Here is a 16,774-nt window from a genome sequence, read left to right on the forward strand (position 1 = left end):
AGGAAGAGAGGTCTGGCTTTCCATGCACTCAGGGGCTCTTCAGTGAAAGTTTCTTTTCTGCTGCTGAATAATTTTTGGGAAAGGGAAATTGCTGCAAGGCTTGGGAAGGAGGAAAAGGCTTTTTTTTTTTTTTTTTTTTTTTGGTGGAACCAGGGATTGAACTCAGACCCTTGTGCTTACAAGGGAAGTGCTTATTCCACTGAGCCATCTCCCCAGCCCCAGGAAAAGGCATCTTGGCCTCATGGTGGGAACAGGATTTTCTTTAGATGAGGTTTTACTGCCATTCTTCCATATTACATCTTCTTCAATCTTTAAATCTCAAGAGCCTTCCTTCCAACTCGCCAGTCCTCTTGTCTCTGTGACTGAGCACTTTTAAAAGGGAACTAATATTTTTGGTGCTAGTATTTTCCATGCCCCCATCTCAGCTCCCAAGTCTCCTTAAAAAGGAGGTGGGACACTGCCACCAGGGTTAGGGATGTAGAAAAAAGAGGTAGGAGATGCCTAGGTGTGACAGGTGTGTTTGTCCAGTCTACAGGGATGGGAAAGGGAGGAAGAGACAAGAGAAGCAGCCTTGCATCCATCCTAGAAGCTGCAGAGTGCACACGAGTTCCTCAGTGTCACGCCCTCTCACAGCCCCTCTGACGGAAAGCAGCCCTGCACACTCCTCTGCTGCTTAGGAAGCCTTGTTTTCAGCAACTTCCCTGCCCACAATTGGTTGGTTGACACTGAGACAGAACAGTAAGAAACCCTGGGCCAGTCAGGTTCTCTCAGTAATTTTAAACAAGGAAAAACAACCAAATGGGACCTGAAAGGAGGTAGAGACACCAGACAGAGCCATCTGTAAGCTGAAGTTTTCAGTAACTGAACTTTCAGTGTGTAGGACAAGTCTTCTGGGAGTAGCTTGGGGCAGACTTGCAATGACATCAAGGTAAAGAACTTCTCGGGCCTCTTCCAAAAGGCTTTCTAATCCCATGTCACTCTGGCCCTAACAACACAGGTCACCTGTCCGAGGTTATTCAGACTCTTTTCCCAGATGAAGAGTCCAACTGTTCTCAAAAGCTGCACAAATTCCATGGAGGTAGGTTGCTTAGGGGGGACAAGAAGGCAGCTCTTAGCGAATATGGCCTACCACTATGGCTATTCAAGAAGCTGCCTGTGAAGCTGCCCGCCTACTGGAGATTAGGTTTCAGGCAGGAAATGGTGTGACCTAATTTCTCTCTTTGTTCTGATAACAGAGCAGACCCAAATTATGTGCAGGTCCTAAAGGAAAGGAAGTCGAGGCATCTACAAAGACCTGGTTTGGTCTTAGAAAGTCCCTTTTAAGTTGCTAAAACCCAGATCACAAATCTCTCTGACAAAAGGCTTTCAAACTATCTTTTCACCTAAAAAGAGCAAAGCATGGTGGCAGCCGTGTTGGTTCTCCAAGATCTCAGGAATCATTTCTCATCCCTGATTTCAGGACTCAGGAGGGCTGAATCGGAAGGAAAACCAAGAGCAGCTCTTGTCAGTACAAGACCTCATCTGTCATGTCCCCCAGCAAGGCTGCCGTTGGCACTTGACTGAAAACACACGGAGGCAGCCTGTGTAGATCAGGAATTCGTTACTGGAAGAATAAGGGAAAGCCTCCCCTTCCCCTGCCCCACTGGCTGCAGGGAGATTCTGGACAACTCAAAGTCAAATCTTAAACATATCACAAGTGACTGTGGCTCCCTGCAACCCATGATCCTTTCCCAGAGTTCTTAGTACCTGAGAGTGCTAAAAGCACCCACAACTAACTAGTCCTTTAAAAAAAGATAAAGAATCTGTAAACAAAAATGGGCTGTGAAAAAATTTTGTCCCCTCTCCTCAGCACTGCCCTGTAGGTCTTTGATAGATGTCAAGTAATCCAAGGGAAAAGGACATCTAAGAAGTGGATTCAAAAGAATGAAGCATTTGCCAGCCGCTGGGAAGGGCAACACATGCTAAGTGTGACAGTTGTGAGTGTTCAGTGACCCTCAGTTCTCCCTCTGTTCCCCATACGCTGAGTTCCAACTGTCAGTGCTTCCCTAAGTTAGGCATGGCCTTGTGATGTGATGCTGTGGCCAGGACAGTACAAGTGGTACATGTCAGTCCTGCTCTTTCTTAATCCCATTTATTGAAGAGGCGCCTCTGCTGCTAACCGCGAGTGCGCAGTGCTGAGCTCCCCAAGAGCAGCACGGCTGTGGCACTGCTGCCTTTGCACCGACTTTAAGTCACTGAGAGTTGAGTTGTTTCATGGGAAGCAAACTGAAATCTCTTCTGATTTATGTGCAGTGATTTATAGGTTTTCTCTCTTTGCAGATCTATTTGGAGTTCAGGAAAAAAAAAATCGTGCTTCACATCCTTGCTGAAATTCAGAGAAATAGGCAATGTGCTTTTCTCTCACACTTAGGATAGTGAGCTGAGAAGTGGGATGGGCTCCTTCCTTCTATCTGAGCAAAAGAAATTTTGAATTCCATAGGGGAATAAAGTGAAAAGAACAAAGTTCTTCCATAGACACAGGGAAAAAATGATACTTTATGGGCCAGGGAGATAGCTTAGTAGAATAAGCGCTTGCCTGGCAAGCACAAGGGCCTGAGTTCAATCCCTGGTTCCACAAAAATAAATAAATAAATAAATAAATAAATAAATAAATAAATAATTGACACTTCACAATAGTTGTAAGGCCATCGTTGCTACGCTAGCATGGGGTATTCTGTACCTTATCCTTTTCCTTGCTTCTCCCCCATTACCTAAATCTGTATCCTCCATTTGAAAAATTCATTTTTTGTCGATCCCGGTTTTACCAGGCAGGTGCTTGCACCACTGAACTGTCTCCCTGACCCTGATCCTGGTTTTACTAGACAAACTTTCACCATCCTTTTTCTGAGCAGTAACTTTTTATTCCTCATAACGCACAGCGTGAAAGGCTGTATGCAGGAGCTCAGTATCTCTGAGTTAATCCAGAAATCCTTCCCACTCCTTCCCAGGACTGCAGCCCTTCAACAGAAAAGTTAAGAGACTAGCACAATTTGGGTGACTGTGTTGGACACACACACACACACACACACACACACACACCCTTACCTCTAAATCGCAAGACCTTGGATTTGACCCTCAGTATATAACAAATAAAACCACAAACACCCCAAAACTCTGAATTGCATTATTAACTGCCTTTCAGTAAAATTGGCATGATGGGATGCCTCGCTAGCATGGCACGGGAGGATCAGCCGCCAGCTCAGAGGAAGAACACCACCTGTGTCTGCTTCCTGCCTGCCAGCTTTCCCTGGGGCAAGCTGTAATAGTGGTGGGAAACGTAGAAGAAGGGGTGAAGCCTCTGCTTTTTTCTCCTTCCAACTGTTCAGGCCCTCTGTTGCTGCTACTCAGGCTGCAAGATCCAACCACTAGCATCATTCTTTTATTTGGAAACCCTGCAATGAGCTGCTATACAATTGTGCATATAGTGTGTGCTGAGTACGTTAATTAATTGAGGGTGAAGAAGACAGGCCAAGCTGCTGTGAACAGAAACATTACCTGGGTGTAGAAGGGGCAAGGATGTCGAGGTGCGCACCTTCATTCCATCCTTTCCAGCAAGACAACAAAGCCCTCTTGCCCCAGTTCCTCACTGTGAGAAGAACGCTGTGTAGGTGCACCGAGTGAGGCTGCTGGCAGGATCCAGGTCGGTATAGGTGCTGTGCAAGGTGCCAGGGGGTGCATGAGGAAGCAGCACCAGGGGGCTGTCTTAGCATCGGGGTGTGCCGATGGCTGGGGGTGTGGGCTCAGAGGCTGGAGGACTGGGGGGTGGGGGCGGTGTCAGCCACTGGGGCAGGTAGAGCCCTGTCTTGGAATTTCTTGAGGTCATAAAGAGCATCAGGGAGGAAGACATATGGAGTTAGGACATGTACTCCTCTTGCTAAGATACTTCTGAGTGACTCATTGTAATATGCGAACTTTTTGATTTTTTTCCAAAGCTGTAGCACTGTGCCACTGACCCATCTCCCTGGCCCTGTTTTCTTCTTGGAAACCAACCACATTAATTGACTTCCAAAGACAGCCACAGGACAGCAGTACTCCCACAGATTCCCCCCCAAATAAACAGATAGACCCAGGAGCTGGTGCCAGTAGATACATTAACCGCCAGTGGGGTGCAACCCCATTTCTATTTGGCCATATGCTTGGGATCTGGAGCCTGAAACTGTCTGCCTCCATGTGTAAACTGACAAGCTGAGTGTCCCAACAGATGGAAAGACCAGCCAAGTTTTAAACATGAAATGAGACAAAGAAAGAGTAGTGGTCCTTGGGAGGTAAGGATTAAAGCAATGAGAGAGGATTCCAAAGCCAGCTTTAGCCAGAGAACCAGAATGCAAACAAGTGTTCCTTTCCTAAATTTGAAAAGGAAGGGACAGGAGAAATTTTTATCTTCTTCTCTAGACTAGGCACTATGGACAGAGATCTAGAAGAGCTGACCTTGGTCGGAATTTATTCTCCTGGCTTCTTGCCAGTTGTCCCAGGGGCTTATCTGCAGGCTCCAGGGTCACTGCATAACAGAAACTGTAGAAGAAAATGTATTATCTTCACCTCGCCCACTGCAATGATCATGCGTGAGGTCTTTATAACAAAAGGCAGATTAATAAGAAAAAAGCAAAACCCCCCAAAAGCATGTACATTTATTTGACATGAGTTTGCTATAGCAAGGGGACCCTCATAAATGAATGCTCAGAGACACAGGGCAGGCTGTGCAATCTCATGCTGAGGGTGGATGAGGATTGGACAGTCATGCAGAAGTGGGACTGGAAGACAGATGGGCATGAGCTCATGATAATAAATGGAGGCGTAGCAAGTCCTGTTTGTTCATATGCTTTTCTGCCTCCCTGTGTCTTCAGAGATAAGGACATTCCTTTCCTCTGGGTATAGGGAGGGCACCTCTGGAATGAAGGTTTTATGATCTGCTTCAGGGGAAGGACAGCTAGGTTTTATGACCTGCTTAGGGAGAGAGAGCCAGGAGATACTACTGACAGTTGCTTTTGCTATTTTCCTTTCTTTTGGGATAGCGTGCCCTGAGCCCCATCAATAACTTCTCGAATACTCTTTCACATCTGATGCAATTCATGCCATGAGAATTCATGGGAAATGTACATTTCATTAGTTTCAAAACTCAGCTTGATTTTTTTCATACATATTCTGGGGAGACCACAAGTTCTTCCTCCATCAGAGGGAGACACCTGGCCTTAGCCTCAAGAATTTGTTGTCCCACCACTTCCAGGCCTACACAGATCTTTTCTTCTTCTCTCCGATGCCCAGCACACCTGCTATTGCCAGGAATACTCACTCTCCTTGGTTGGCTCCGGGCCAGGGAGATGTCCCTCTCCTGTCCTTGTGGTGTGGGGCTTGGGTGTGCATCTGTGCTGTTACTTTATCTTATTCTGCATTGTAACATAGCTACTCATTTTGTAGTACTTTTCTTGAGGACAGGGCATGTGTCCTATTCCTTTTTGGCTTCCCTGAGCATCTGGTGTGTGTTTAGCAAAGACTGAGCTGCTGAAATGGACTCAGACAGTCGATCATTCTTCATTGCTCTCTGCTGGCTGTGTACACAGTACTCTGTTGGGCAGTGGTAGGAAGTAGGATGTGGCTTGCTTGTCCTCGCCGAGGCACTTAACATCTTTGCAGAGGGAGCAGGCACAGCCGACTCTGTGGCAGAAGGTTTGCATTCAGAGCTTGGATAGGAGGGTCCCAGTGGGCAAGGCTAGGAAGATTTCCTGCTTGACCAGGAAGGGCTGAAGCCCCAGACCTTGCACTGCACCCAGCCTGCTGCTCTGGTCAAAAACCTCTTGGCAGTAGAAACAGAGACACTCTCCCATGGGTTCCCAATGGATTTATTTGCTAATTGGGCTTTACATCTAAAGAAATCATTTCATCCTTTAATACTGCATGAATCTCACTTTTTGTTTTGCAAGGCTATACACAATATGCCAGTGAGATGTGAACTTACACTACAATCGTTATGCCACTAATGATCTTCCAAACACCAATAATACCCTACATGCTCTGTTTCTCTGTGCTTCCAAACCTGTCAGTGAGTTCTCAGGCCATCAACCTTCCTGACACAAGAGCAGCCCCCCACCCCCATGCCTGCCCACCCCCAACATCCCCCATCATTCAGTGATTTCATTTCTGAATCACTTGCTGTCTGGAGACCCCCAATTCCTTTACTCCTACTCTTTTTATGTGGTGGACAATACTTTATTCGGAAATGTTCCTCCTGTAATTACAGATCTTGTTAGCCCTCCTCCTCCTCCTCCTCCCCCCGGGGGGATTGTGGACTTTAATTAATTAATGTGGTTAAACTGCTCTGAGGTGCCTAGTTGAAAGGTGCTATATAAGTGCAAATTATTATTATTATGGTTGTTGACATCCCTTGGTGGCAAATCCCTCAGCCCCACACATCAGAGCTCTGAACAAAAGCTTCTTCACCTACACCTTCTCTGCTAGGTCTAAAATCCCAGCTCAATGGTCTAGGAGCAAGTCTGTTACCATCTCAACACCAATCAACTAATTAATCCCCATTATGTTGGCTTCCGTTTCCTTCTTCCAAGCTGCGAGATCCTGCTTCATTGCACAAATCGTGCCCCCAGCAGCTGTAGACAAAGGTCACAGTATCTTATGGCCTCTGTTGGCCTAAAAGGAAAAAGAAAGAATGACTGAAAGACTGATCATAAAATGCACCAACCTCTCACCAGCCATCTAAATGAAACTCTGCTTCAGCTGCAGGTGCCTCCCACATCTGTCACCCATGCAGCCCATGGCCTTGCACACAGCAGACACGCAGAAACACAGTGCAGGCTGGGGGGGGGGTGTCCTGCAGTACTGATGGCAGAGTTACAGACAAAGGGGAAGTCTATCTGCACTGGGTAGGCAGGGTCACTCAGTACAGGCTGAGATGGGGTCCTGCAGCATGATGGCAGAGAGCTACAAAGGGGGAGTCTAGCTGCACTGGGTAGGCAGGGTCACTCAGTACAGGCTGAGATGGGGTCCTGCAGCAGAGAGCTACAAAGGGGGAGTCTAGCTGCACTGGGTAGGCAGGGTCACTCAGAGACACAGGAGTCCCTTGCTGGCTTTTTCTGCATCCCCCAAGTTTCCCCTGAGAAAGCCAGCTGCCATCTGTAGCCAGGAAGCCCTCACAAAGGCTGGGACAGTGATTTAGATGTTTTGTGCTACACCTAGCACGCCACAGCCCTCCACAAATGCCCAGTACTTCCACTATGATGATGGCCATTGAAAGCAGCCCTGTGGGGGAGGCCTGGCCTCTCCTAGGGACACTGCTGACCAAAACACTCCTTACAAGGTTGCCCTCGGCCCCTTTGTTAGCAAGGCTGCGGGAGAGCCTCAGGGGGTCGTGTCTTCATCTGCCTTCATTTATCCTCAGCATTGAAGGGCTCCTTCAGGACATCGGTCAGTCTCTGTGGGAAATGATTTGGAGAACAACAAAAGAACTCGGGCCCTTTGGGGGAGCCTTCAGAATTCAGTAAACATCTGGACACGGAAGGCCAGGTTCTCAAGCCGTCTAGCTGGGGAGGTGTCAAAAGACAGAAAGAGCTGTGTGTGCAGCACAAGCCCTCAGTTCTGTGGAGACGCTTGTTGTCCAAAGACACAGAGCCCAGTAGGTGGATAGCAAGATTTTTCACAAGCTCTTCTGTTCGTCACTTTTTGTGAATGCAGGTCACCATTTGTCGGTTCTTGTGGCATGTGGGAGGAAATGGCAGTGTCATGTGGGCGGCGTGTGATGGGTGTTGGGATTCTGTGTGTACTGGGAATAACTCAGGTGGCCCAAGTCTGCACTGGGCATTGTTAAGAGCATTTCATGCAAGGCGACTTCCCAGACTCACAGAAAGGACAGCGAACACTAAAGGAGGACTGATCTGCTCTTCATCACACAGGGAGTTTGGGGACCTGAACTCTGGGCTCCCAATGTCCCCTGTATTGTTGAGTCTGTCCATTTAGAACCCATTAGTCAGCATGATTCAACATTCATCACTCACCAGCATTGGTGACAGAACTAATCAGCATTCCCCAGTGTCCCTGAGTCTATCCTCAGGCAGCAAAAGAAGCTGGCCTGTCAAGGGACAATGGAATGCAGCTTTTGCCAGCAGTCAGAGGCTGCTTCCAGCTCCAGTTCTAGCTGGAAGGCACCTATCCCCCTCATCTGTCCAAGTCTGACTGTTGGAACATCCAAAGCAGGTGTCACACGTCGGTTTTGACATAACTTCTTTAACTACACTTTCCTAAGTAGATACTGTGCTCCTAGCCGGGTGGGACCTTTTGGCCTCCCAGTTTCATATTCCCTGAGCCCTGAGCACCATCCTTTACAAACAATAGATGCTTGAGAAATATTGGACTGAACTGAACTCACTCACACGGACTTAAGTCATATTCCAGAAAAAAATCTCAAGTCTTTTTGGAAGAACTCTTTGGAGAAAACCAACAACCTGAAGTGATTTAACATCTTTCAGTATTATTACCTGGGCATTTTCACAAATGCAGACTATAAACTCTGCCAATGACTTGCAGGTCCTAAAAGACAATGTGCATCCAGCCTGGATCGAAAGTCCAGGTTTTGCTCTGTAACCTTATTTCAACTGAAATTTTCTATCCATCTATCTTTCTTTTTTTTTAAAATGGGAGTAGGAAAAAATATTTTGGAAAAACTGCATTTAGCCAGTGACTTTGGACCCAAGTCCATGCCCTGCTTTGTGAGTGTATAACACTCACTCGAATTTTGTTCTTCAATACTGCATAACAGCAAAACATGCTAAAGTGTTTCCCACTTGAGAGAAATTCTGTCTTGGGCAGGGCAAGAGGATACAATTTTGGGGTGCTAAGGGTTGGTGGAGTAGCTTACTGTGATATCCTAGTCCTCTTTGCTCTAGACTCTGGATCCAAAGAGGGTCCTGAGAGCATTTCTAACAAACCAAATATTTATAATATTTCAAGAATATAACTGTATTAGGCCAGAGCCCAGCCCTGGGGTATGCACTAATGTATCATAGGAAGTAATCTCTGAAGCCAGGCCCTTAGGAAAGGGCTGACTATTCATTTTCCCTCTTTCTCTAGAGGTCACAGAACCCCCCAAATTTATCTGGGTACTTGGCCACTTAGATTAATATATGCCACAGACACTCTCGACATATAGTTACATGTTTGTTCTATGATGTAAGCAGAAATCAAGTGTGTAAACTTCTGGTTAACATCCTTATAGGAAGAGGGATGATTTTCCTTCCATCATTCCCTGTCTGACACAGCTCCTGCTACCTGGATGGAACATGATGTTGAGCCATTTGGACCATGTCACAGCAATAAGCCAATACTTCAGTCCCTGGATAGCCAAGTTGCCATGCCAGCTCTGGGCCACATTCCTCTGCAGTGTTACGTGAGGAAGCAGTGAACCTTTATCTTGGACACTACCTTACCTTAAGCAGTGGTTATACCCAGTCAAGCTTATAACCCAACTGCTCAGGGAATTTCTATGATCATTATATCAGTGTGCCTGACCCATTTTAGCTTAGAATTTCAGGATTCAATATTCAGAACAGGCCTGGAATATGTCATCAAGGTCCATGTAGTCTAAGAACTAAATGGCTACAGGGGCTGCCATAATAGAAGAGGGGGAGGCCCAAACCCATTTATGATTTTCTAAAGTCTTAGACCTCTCTACCTACTTGTAAAGGGCTACAAACTCAACTGTGAGGCTTCAGTTCAGCTTTTTTGGGACTCTGTTTTTTCACATGAAGATCAAGGTGATAAACTTGCATGTATACAGTCACCGTTAGGAACAGTAAGATGCTTTTTACCAGTAATTGTCCAAGTATGTGCATAAAGCTCACACACTGTGCAGAAGACCTGTTCAGGGTATATGGCAAGCTTATACCACAAAAGCAGACACACAAGAGGCATCCATAAAAGCTGCATGCAAAGATGAACCACAGCAACATGATAACAAACTCATAATTATGCAGAGTTGCATAGAAATAAGTCCACTACTTCTAGAGAAAGTGTACATTGGTAAATTTCTTTGGAGAGAAATTTGGGAATGTATAAAGACAAAAATGTGCATACCTTCAGATTAATTCATTCAATTGTGATATATTCCTAGAGAAACGCTCATGCCTGCCAACCAAAAGATAAGTATAGAGCAACTCATTGTTACATCTAACCAAAATTCCCATAAATAGGGCAGTAGATAACATGATATAGTCATACAAAGGATGTGGATACTTGATGTAAAGTGAAAAAAATCTGATCAATGTGTATCAATGGAGACAAAGTATAAAAACATGTTAAATAACAAAAGCAAGTTGTAAAATTATGTGTATGGGGCCAGGATGTAGCTCAGTGGCACAGTACTTGCCTGGCAAATGCAGGGTCCTGAGTTTGATTCCTGGTACAAAAAAATTATGTGTATGATAAGCCATATACACAAATTTTAGAACACACCCAAGATAAATCACATATGAATTCACTGATAGGACAGGAAGGAAATATACCAAATTTATGGAGAACTTTTACTTTTGCAGAGGAGTGTTGAGGTGAGGAGGGACTGGACCAGGAGTAGGCACAAGTGAGGACTGAGCTTTGTTAAGTTTTAGTCTTGTATTTAAAGAGTCTGAGAACAACTGGACTAGTTTTTAAATATTTGTTAATTTTAGGTGGTAGATTCTTGTAAAGTTCATGCTTTATAATTTTCTGTACTGTTTATATTAATGACATTATAAAGGCTGGGGTGTACCTCAGAGGTAGTTTGTCAGCATTTCACAAACAAATAAACAAACAAACAAGCCAAATAGGTAACAAAATAAGGCAAAGGGCCAGTGTAGGATGATGTCATAGAGGAAGAAGAGGTAAAGTGAATGTCAAAAGAGGAGAACACTGGGCAGATGGAATTCTTCCTCATTCGCCCTGGGACGCCCCATACCGAGAGTCCTAGAGGAGCTTTCTGAGGCTGTAGTAGCACTTGGCAGGCTAGGGACAATGTGACAGGCAGGCTCTGTCTTCTTCTCCACCACCTCTGGGAGGAGTTTGTACTCTCTTTGCTCTCAAATCCAGGGCTCTCTGCCCAGACTCCCACAAGAATGCCAGGCTGTGCCAGGTGGGTGGGTGGTACTCAGTGTGCAGATGCCACCGCACCTGGTAGGAAATGGATCAAGAACCTTCTGGGTCACTTTGAGTCTACCAGGCAAAAAATATTTAGATGGGCTACTGATTCCAATTGAAATCTGATGAGCTCAGATAGTGGTATTTGGGAGAAAAGAATTTTTCAATAAATCATCCAGTTGGCTAGGTGGCTGAGAAAATGGAGGGGAAGAATTTAACCCAAGCTCCTGACAAGGGAAAAACTAGGGGAGATTAATGCCTTTCTTGATATGCTTCAAAAGGTGACCAACTAAACCATTCTTCATGATAAAAGCAAAGTCAAAAAAGGACACAGCTTTCCAGTTCTTAAAAAACAAAACAAAACACTGTCTTCTTGTTCCTTCTTCTTAGTTTCCTACACAAACTAGTTGAAGAAACAGGAATTTAGCTTTGTCTGGCACCTTTGGACCAATGTCAGGGTGCCCTGGGCTCCTCTGAAGTTTCACAGCACACTCCAAAAGTTTATGCTGTTCATCAAATCCAAACTAGTAGAAGACAGCATCTGAATCTAAATATGAGCAGTTGTATCAGATCCTGATTCTGTAGAAACAAATATAGGAAACACTTCCTTCATCCTGCTCAAAACAACTAGGTTTTCTGTTTTCCCAAGTGTTCTCTACATTCCTGAAAAAAGAACTGTAGGCAGAGGAGTGAAAAGAGTGGCCCTGCTGGTCCAGCCTCTCTACTCTTGGGGCTGGTCCCTTCCACAGGAGCTACTTCACTGATCCCACAGACCCCAAGAATACTGGGACGGCTCCAGGAAGGCCTGGGCCTGGCTTCCCAGAGGTCCCTGCGACCTTAGCAATAGGGCCTGATTGCTTACAGTGTCCTAGTCCCAGCTGGGATCTGGATGGCACATTTGGGGTTGGCTAAAGAAACAAAGGTCAGAATCCAAGCAGATGTGGGCTGATTTGGAGTGTACTGGAATCCACCTTTCAGCAGCCAAGAGCCTTGGGGCCTACACAGTACAGCTGATTTGCATAGTTTTCTCTTGTTATCAGTTCCCAGCGCCCTCGTCCTCACTCAGGCAGCCAGTCCTCTGTGTTCTCCCATTTGTTAGGCCCCTGGGCCTTCCTTGGGGGATAAAAGGAAAAAGGATTCAAGACTCCTGACCAACCCTCACCCTCCCACTGCAGCCACACCAAGGCTGCATCTACCTCTGGCCCACTCTTAGAGGCCCAACCCTCAGGAAGCTGGAGGCTGCTGTGAGTGCCCTCCAGGGACCAAGCATTTCCAGGGCCCAGGGCCCAGCAAGGCAGCCCAGGGCCCTAGAAAACCAGGCAGACAAAGAAGATGCAAATGGTTGGCATTATCATGTTAATAGTCTGAGGCCTCTGGAAGATTCTGGGAGGATGTGTTTTCTTTCTCTCTCTCTCTCTCTCTCTCTCTCTCTCTCTCTCTCTCTCTCTCTCTCTTTCTCTCCTTTTTTTTTTTTTATTTTGCAAAAGGAAAATAATTCTGCTTCCTATTTTACTACAACAATAGCACGGACTGGCTCCTTCATGTGTTTTTAAAAAAATGTCCCGAGAAGCGCCTAAGCAGCCCTCGTCTCCCCAGCCCTCTACTGCATTGTCCCTCCTACCCCGGTGAACAATGGGGAGGGAAGGGTATTGGCCCCCAGTCGCCTAGTGATCTCAGCCTCCAGATCCTTGATAACCGGTGGGGGGATGGCCTGTGGAGCCGGGCTGTGGCATCTGGCCCTCACTTTCTATTCCTTCCCTCTGCTGGCGCACACGGAGCCACAGGTATTAGAAAACCCCCCTGGGTGGTGGGCTAGGAGGAGCCTTGGGGTCTTAATAGATAGAAGGCCTTGAGGCTCATTCCCGCATTCACTGCCTGCCCCCGCCCGGCTTCCTCAGAGCTGGCTCTCAGGCCACAGGGGCAGCTGATGTCTCTTAGGTGGAAGCACCCCTCACACACCCTGTCTATGTGCCCCTAGTACATAGGCTGCGCTTTGCACCCAGAGCTCCTGGTGCCATTTCTGCACCGAGCTGGAGCTGTTATGCCCCCATGACCCCTCAGTGTTTGGCCTTGGCTGCTGCTACCTTTCCAAGTTTACCATTCAGGAAGCAAGGGTTTCTTTGGTTTAAACCGGGGGAATTATACAGGTGTCTTTCACCTCAGTGATCTGGTAAGAACAGGAAAAAATAAGCTTTTGTGTGAGAGCAGGTACATAAATGATAAGTATCTCACCTCCCAGGAGAATCAGACAAACTAAAGTGATATCACCCAAGCAGGTTACTGCAATCCAAGTAAGAAAACACCACACTGCCACACCCCTACACAAAGCCTTAACATGCATACATCCACACATCCACAAAAAATCACACCCACACAATCATGTATTTCATGACAGAATCAGAAGTTTTCTATTTTCCTTTCCACCCCCCACCCCTTCCCAAATGCCGGTTGTGACTCATCAATTTGATTTCATGACCCAGGAATGGGTTGCAGTCCAGTTTTCCAAGCCTTGAACCAGCATTTTCATTTTCAAGCAGACAAAACGAGAGTCCCAGAGATTTTCTCAAGATTAAGGAAAGCTGGAACTGAAATCCAAAGTTTCTATTCAATAAAAGGGGCTCTCATTTTTCTGGGCAGCAAGACTCCTGCTTTGCCTCAGGGATCGGTGGGGCACATAGCTGGGATGCTAACAGGTTTGTAAGTCAGTGGCGCAGCTGATGGCAGCAGAAAGGTCCTAGGCCTCTGGGCCTCAGAGAAGGAAGAGTACTTCAGGGAGTGGGACAGGAAAGCAGCTTAGAAAACAGCCAGGTGAGGTTCTGAGGGCTCCCAGCCGCGGACATTCGCTGCTTGGGGAACTTGGATCCCAAGAGATTCTCCTTAATACTTTCTTTCCTGGCCCCATTGCTCCAGATCAGTTCCCTTTAGTAAATGACTCTATCCTCCATTTTTCAACTTTTTCTTTTAGTCTTTCCTTACAGTTTTTTTTTTTTTAAACCCTCTATCAGTATTCCCAGTTTTTATTTTCCCAAAACAATGTCATCTTCCTTGTCAAAATCTTGATCTTAGCAATGAATATCAGGGACGCAGCCCAGTGAACCTGGTTCATACCAATTTGTCCAAAGTTATCCCCACTTGACCAGGATTAGAAATGCTGGTCATCAAGGCACAAAACATTCTAGCAAGGCTTTCAACACAAGCCCACTGGGCAGAACTGATTCTTTTCCTCTTGAATTTATTTTGTAATTTTCCATAGAATTTCTTGAAAACTTCATCTCCATTTGTTATTTACTAGACTTCTAATCTTTTAAGACTGCCTCTAAAAATGAAGAACTCAGAGCCACACCATGCACACTGGGTAAATAAGACCGAGCCTTCTGATTGCTTCTTAGTCATACACCCTTAAAGTACATGTAACAAAGGGGCCTGCTGTTTGCTTTGCTTAATCTGGTCTTAAAATCTCTGCTTCTTTGTCAGAAAACAATATTTGCAATTGTAAAAAAAAAAATATTTACCAAGGAACTTGGATAGCATGAGCCAGAGGCTAAGAGCCAAAGGTCAGTAGTTCTTACCCCAAATTTCTGTGGCCCTCTGGAGTCCCTGCTGTGGAGCTCAGCTGCACCAAACAAACATGCTGCTTCGAGTCCATTGAGAAGCAGGTATTTTAGAGGAGGAAGGGAAGGAAGGGCTGCCATAGCCCCTCTCAACCTGCCTGCAGAATCCCACTCCATTTTTGCAGTACAGTGTGCCTCCGTGAGGACAGTGCCAGGGCTGCCTTGTTTCAAAAACGTGGAGATACTGACAAAGTCCTGAAGGGCACACACTCCTCCACGGACAGCAACGGCAGTACAGCAGGGCCTTGGTTCATGAACTTAATTTATTTTATGATTTTGGGAAGATGACCATGTTTTGTCACCTGATGTGGAGTTTGTGAAAGGAAGCAAAATTCTGTTGCCTTTGTTTGAGAACTGAATTGCTTGCAAACAGAAGTGTTCATGGCCTGAGGTATTATTGTGCCACTCGTCTGTGACTCAGGCTAGGTATTTACCTATGCGTCTGGTGGGTGAGGCTGCCTGCCCGATGCTTGAGAAGACGGAAGTGTATCCTGAGCACTTCTTCATTCACAAAGTGGCTTTGCACATCCAGTCCCAGGGGCTGAGTCTTCTGAGCTCAATGGTGTCCTAGTTTAACCCTTCACATTCACTGTTTTGTGGAAAGACCTGGGATTAGATGCCTTTCCTACTCACCAGAGGACCCAGCATCTGGGAATGAGCCCCCACTGTGGATCAGTGAGTTCCAGGCTGTAGCCCTGGGCTACCTCAATTCCGTGCATGTTCCCTGCCCATGTCACAAGGGGTGGGTCAGCAAGCAAGGGATATGCCAGCATAAAGGGTCTGGTGGGACTTGAACACAGGGCATGGAAATAGAGTAGCCACAGGGAAGCCTGAGCAAAGGAGCTCTTGGAACCAGGCCACAGTGACTCACAGGCCACCAACCCAGATAGGCTGCAGCTTGGGAAGCGAGTGGCTCCTTGAACTGGAGTTCAGAGGCCAACTGCTCCGACTAGTCTCCTGCAGAATTCAGGAAGGATTCGGGAAGAAGACCAGTGGCGACCGTTCCTAGCTTCCTTGTTTCAATGCTCATTTTTTGGTTGGCCCACTCTGCTAGGAAGTCCTACAGTTCTCCCTCAATCATATCTCCAACTTGTATCAAATTCTTGCCACAGATGCCAGTCTCCTGACCTTCGCAGAGCAAGTCCTGAAATAGCTTCTAAAATGACCGCAGTGGGAGCTGCAGCAGCAACGGGCAGCACTGAGAACAATCAATGTAAAGAAAAGGCTCACTGTAAGGATCTTACCTTCAAGAACCAGGCCCTCTGCCTTGATGGTGTAGACAAATGAGGTGAAGGGAGCCAGCGGGGACTTGGCGATGAGAATCTGCAGAGAGCACAACATTCTAGAGTGAGACCTGGGATCAGGTGCAAGCCTCTATTGCCCCCCCTTCCTGCCTTGACAGATGGTAACGCATGGCTACAGGTTATAAGGCTGATTATCAAAAGCATATATTATTATTATTATTATTATTATTATTATTATTATTATTATTGGCAGAACCAGGGATTGAACTCAGACCCTTGTGTTTGCCAGGGAAGCACTTATTCCACTGAGCCAACTCCCCAGTCCCAAAAAGCATATTTTTAAAGAAATATTCAAATGTGTGTTATCATTTCAAAGTGGCCACTTTGGGAGGACAACTATTACCAATATTCTGTCAACAAATGCCATATTCTTTGACCAGTTCTTTCAGAAACAAGACATTATCTACGTAACATAATTAGCTATATTTCTGCTCAAAGAGAAGGCTAGCCTGATTCTTTGATTGTATTCATAAACTTGGCTCTTCAAAAAAATTTTCAAAGCTATCCTTAAAATATTTACCATCACGGCAAACATTCAAAATAATGGTCTAGAAGCAAAACAATAGTAAGCTGCTTTATAGACACTGGTCCCTCAGCAAGTCTGTGCTTACATTTTTCCTTGCAGTTTTTTTTTTTTTTTTTTTTTTTTTTTTTCAGAAGTTTTCTCAGTCCCTTTTTTTTATTTTTTGTTGGGTCCTTGCCTGGTTTGGC

General features: G+C 45.9%; 1 protein-coding gene across 1 annotated transcript in view; it reads right to left on the bottom strand.

Annotated features, from left to right (window-relative positions):
- Positions 1-4,649: 4,649 nt before the first annotated feature.
- Positions 4,650-16,774, bottom strand: part of Rad51b (RAD51 paralog B) — a 748,426-nt gene continuing 736,301 nt past the window's right edge. Inside the window, exons 10-11 of the mRNA XM_023702649.1 lie at positions 16,004-16,082; positions 4,650-6,678 (exon numbers count right to left, since the gene is read on the bottom strand). Of these exons, the coding sequence (XP_023558417.1) occupies positions 6,662-6,678; positions 16,004-16,082 (96 nt within the window). The 3' untranslated portion in view covers positions 4,650-6,661. The remainder of the gene's footprint in view (positions 6,679-16,003; positions 16,083-16,774) is intronic.

This window comes from Octodon degus, unplaced genomic scaffold (assembly GCF_000260255.1).
Source record: "Octodon degus isolate 3935 unplaced genomic scaffold, OctDeg1.0 scaffold00007, whole genome shotgun sequence".
Taxonomy (NCBI): domain Eukaryota; kingdom Metazoa; phylum Chordata; class Mammalia; order Rodentia; family Octodontidae; genus Octodon; species Octodon degus.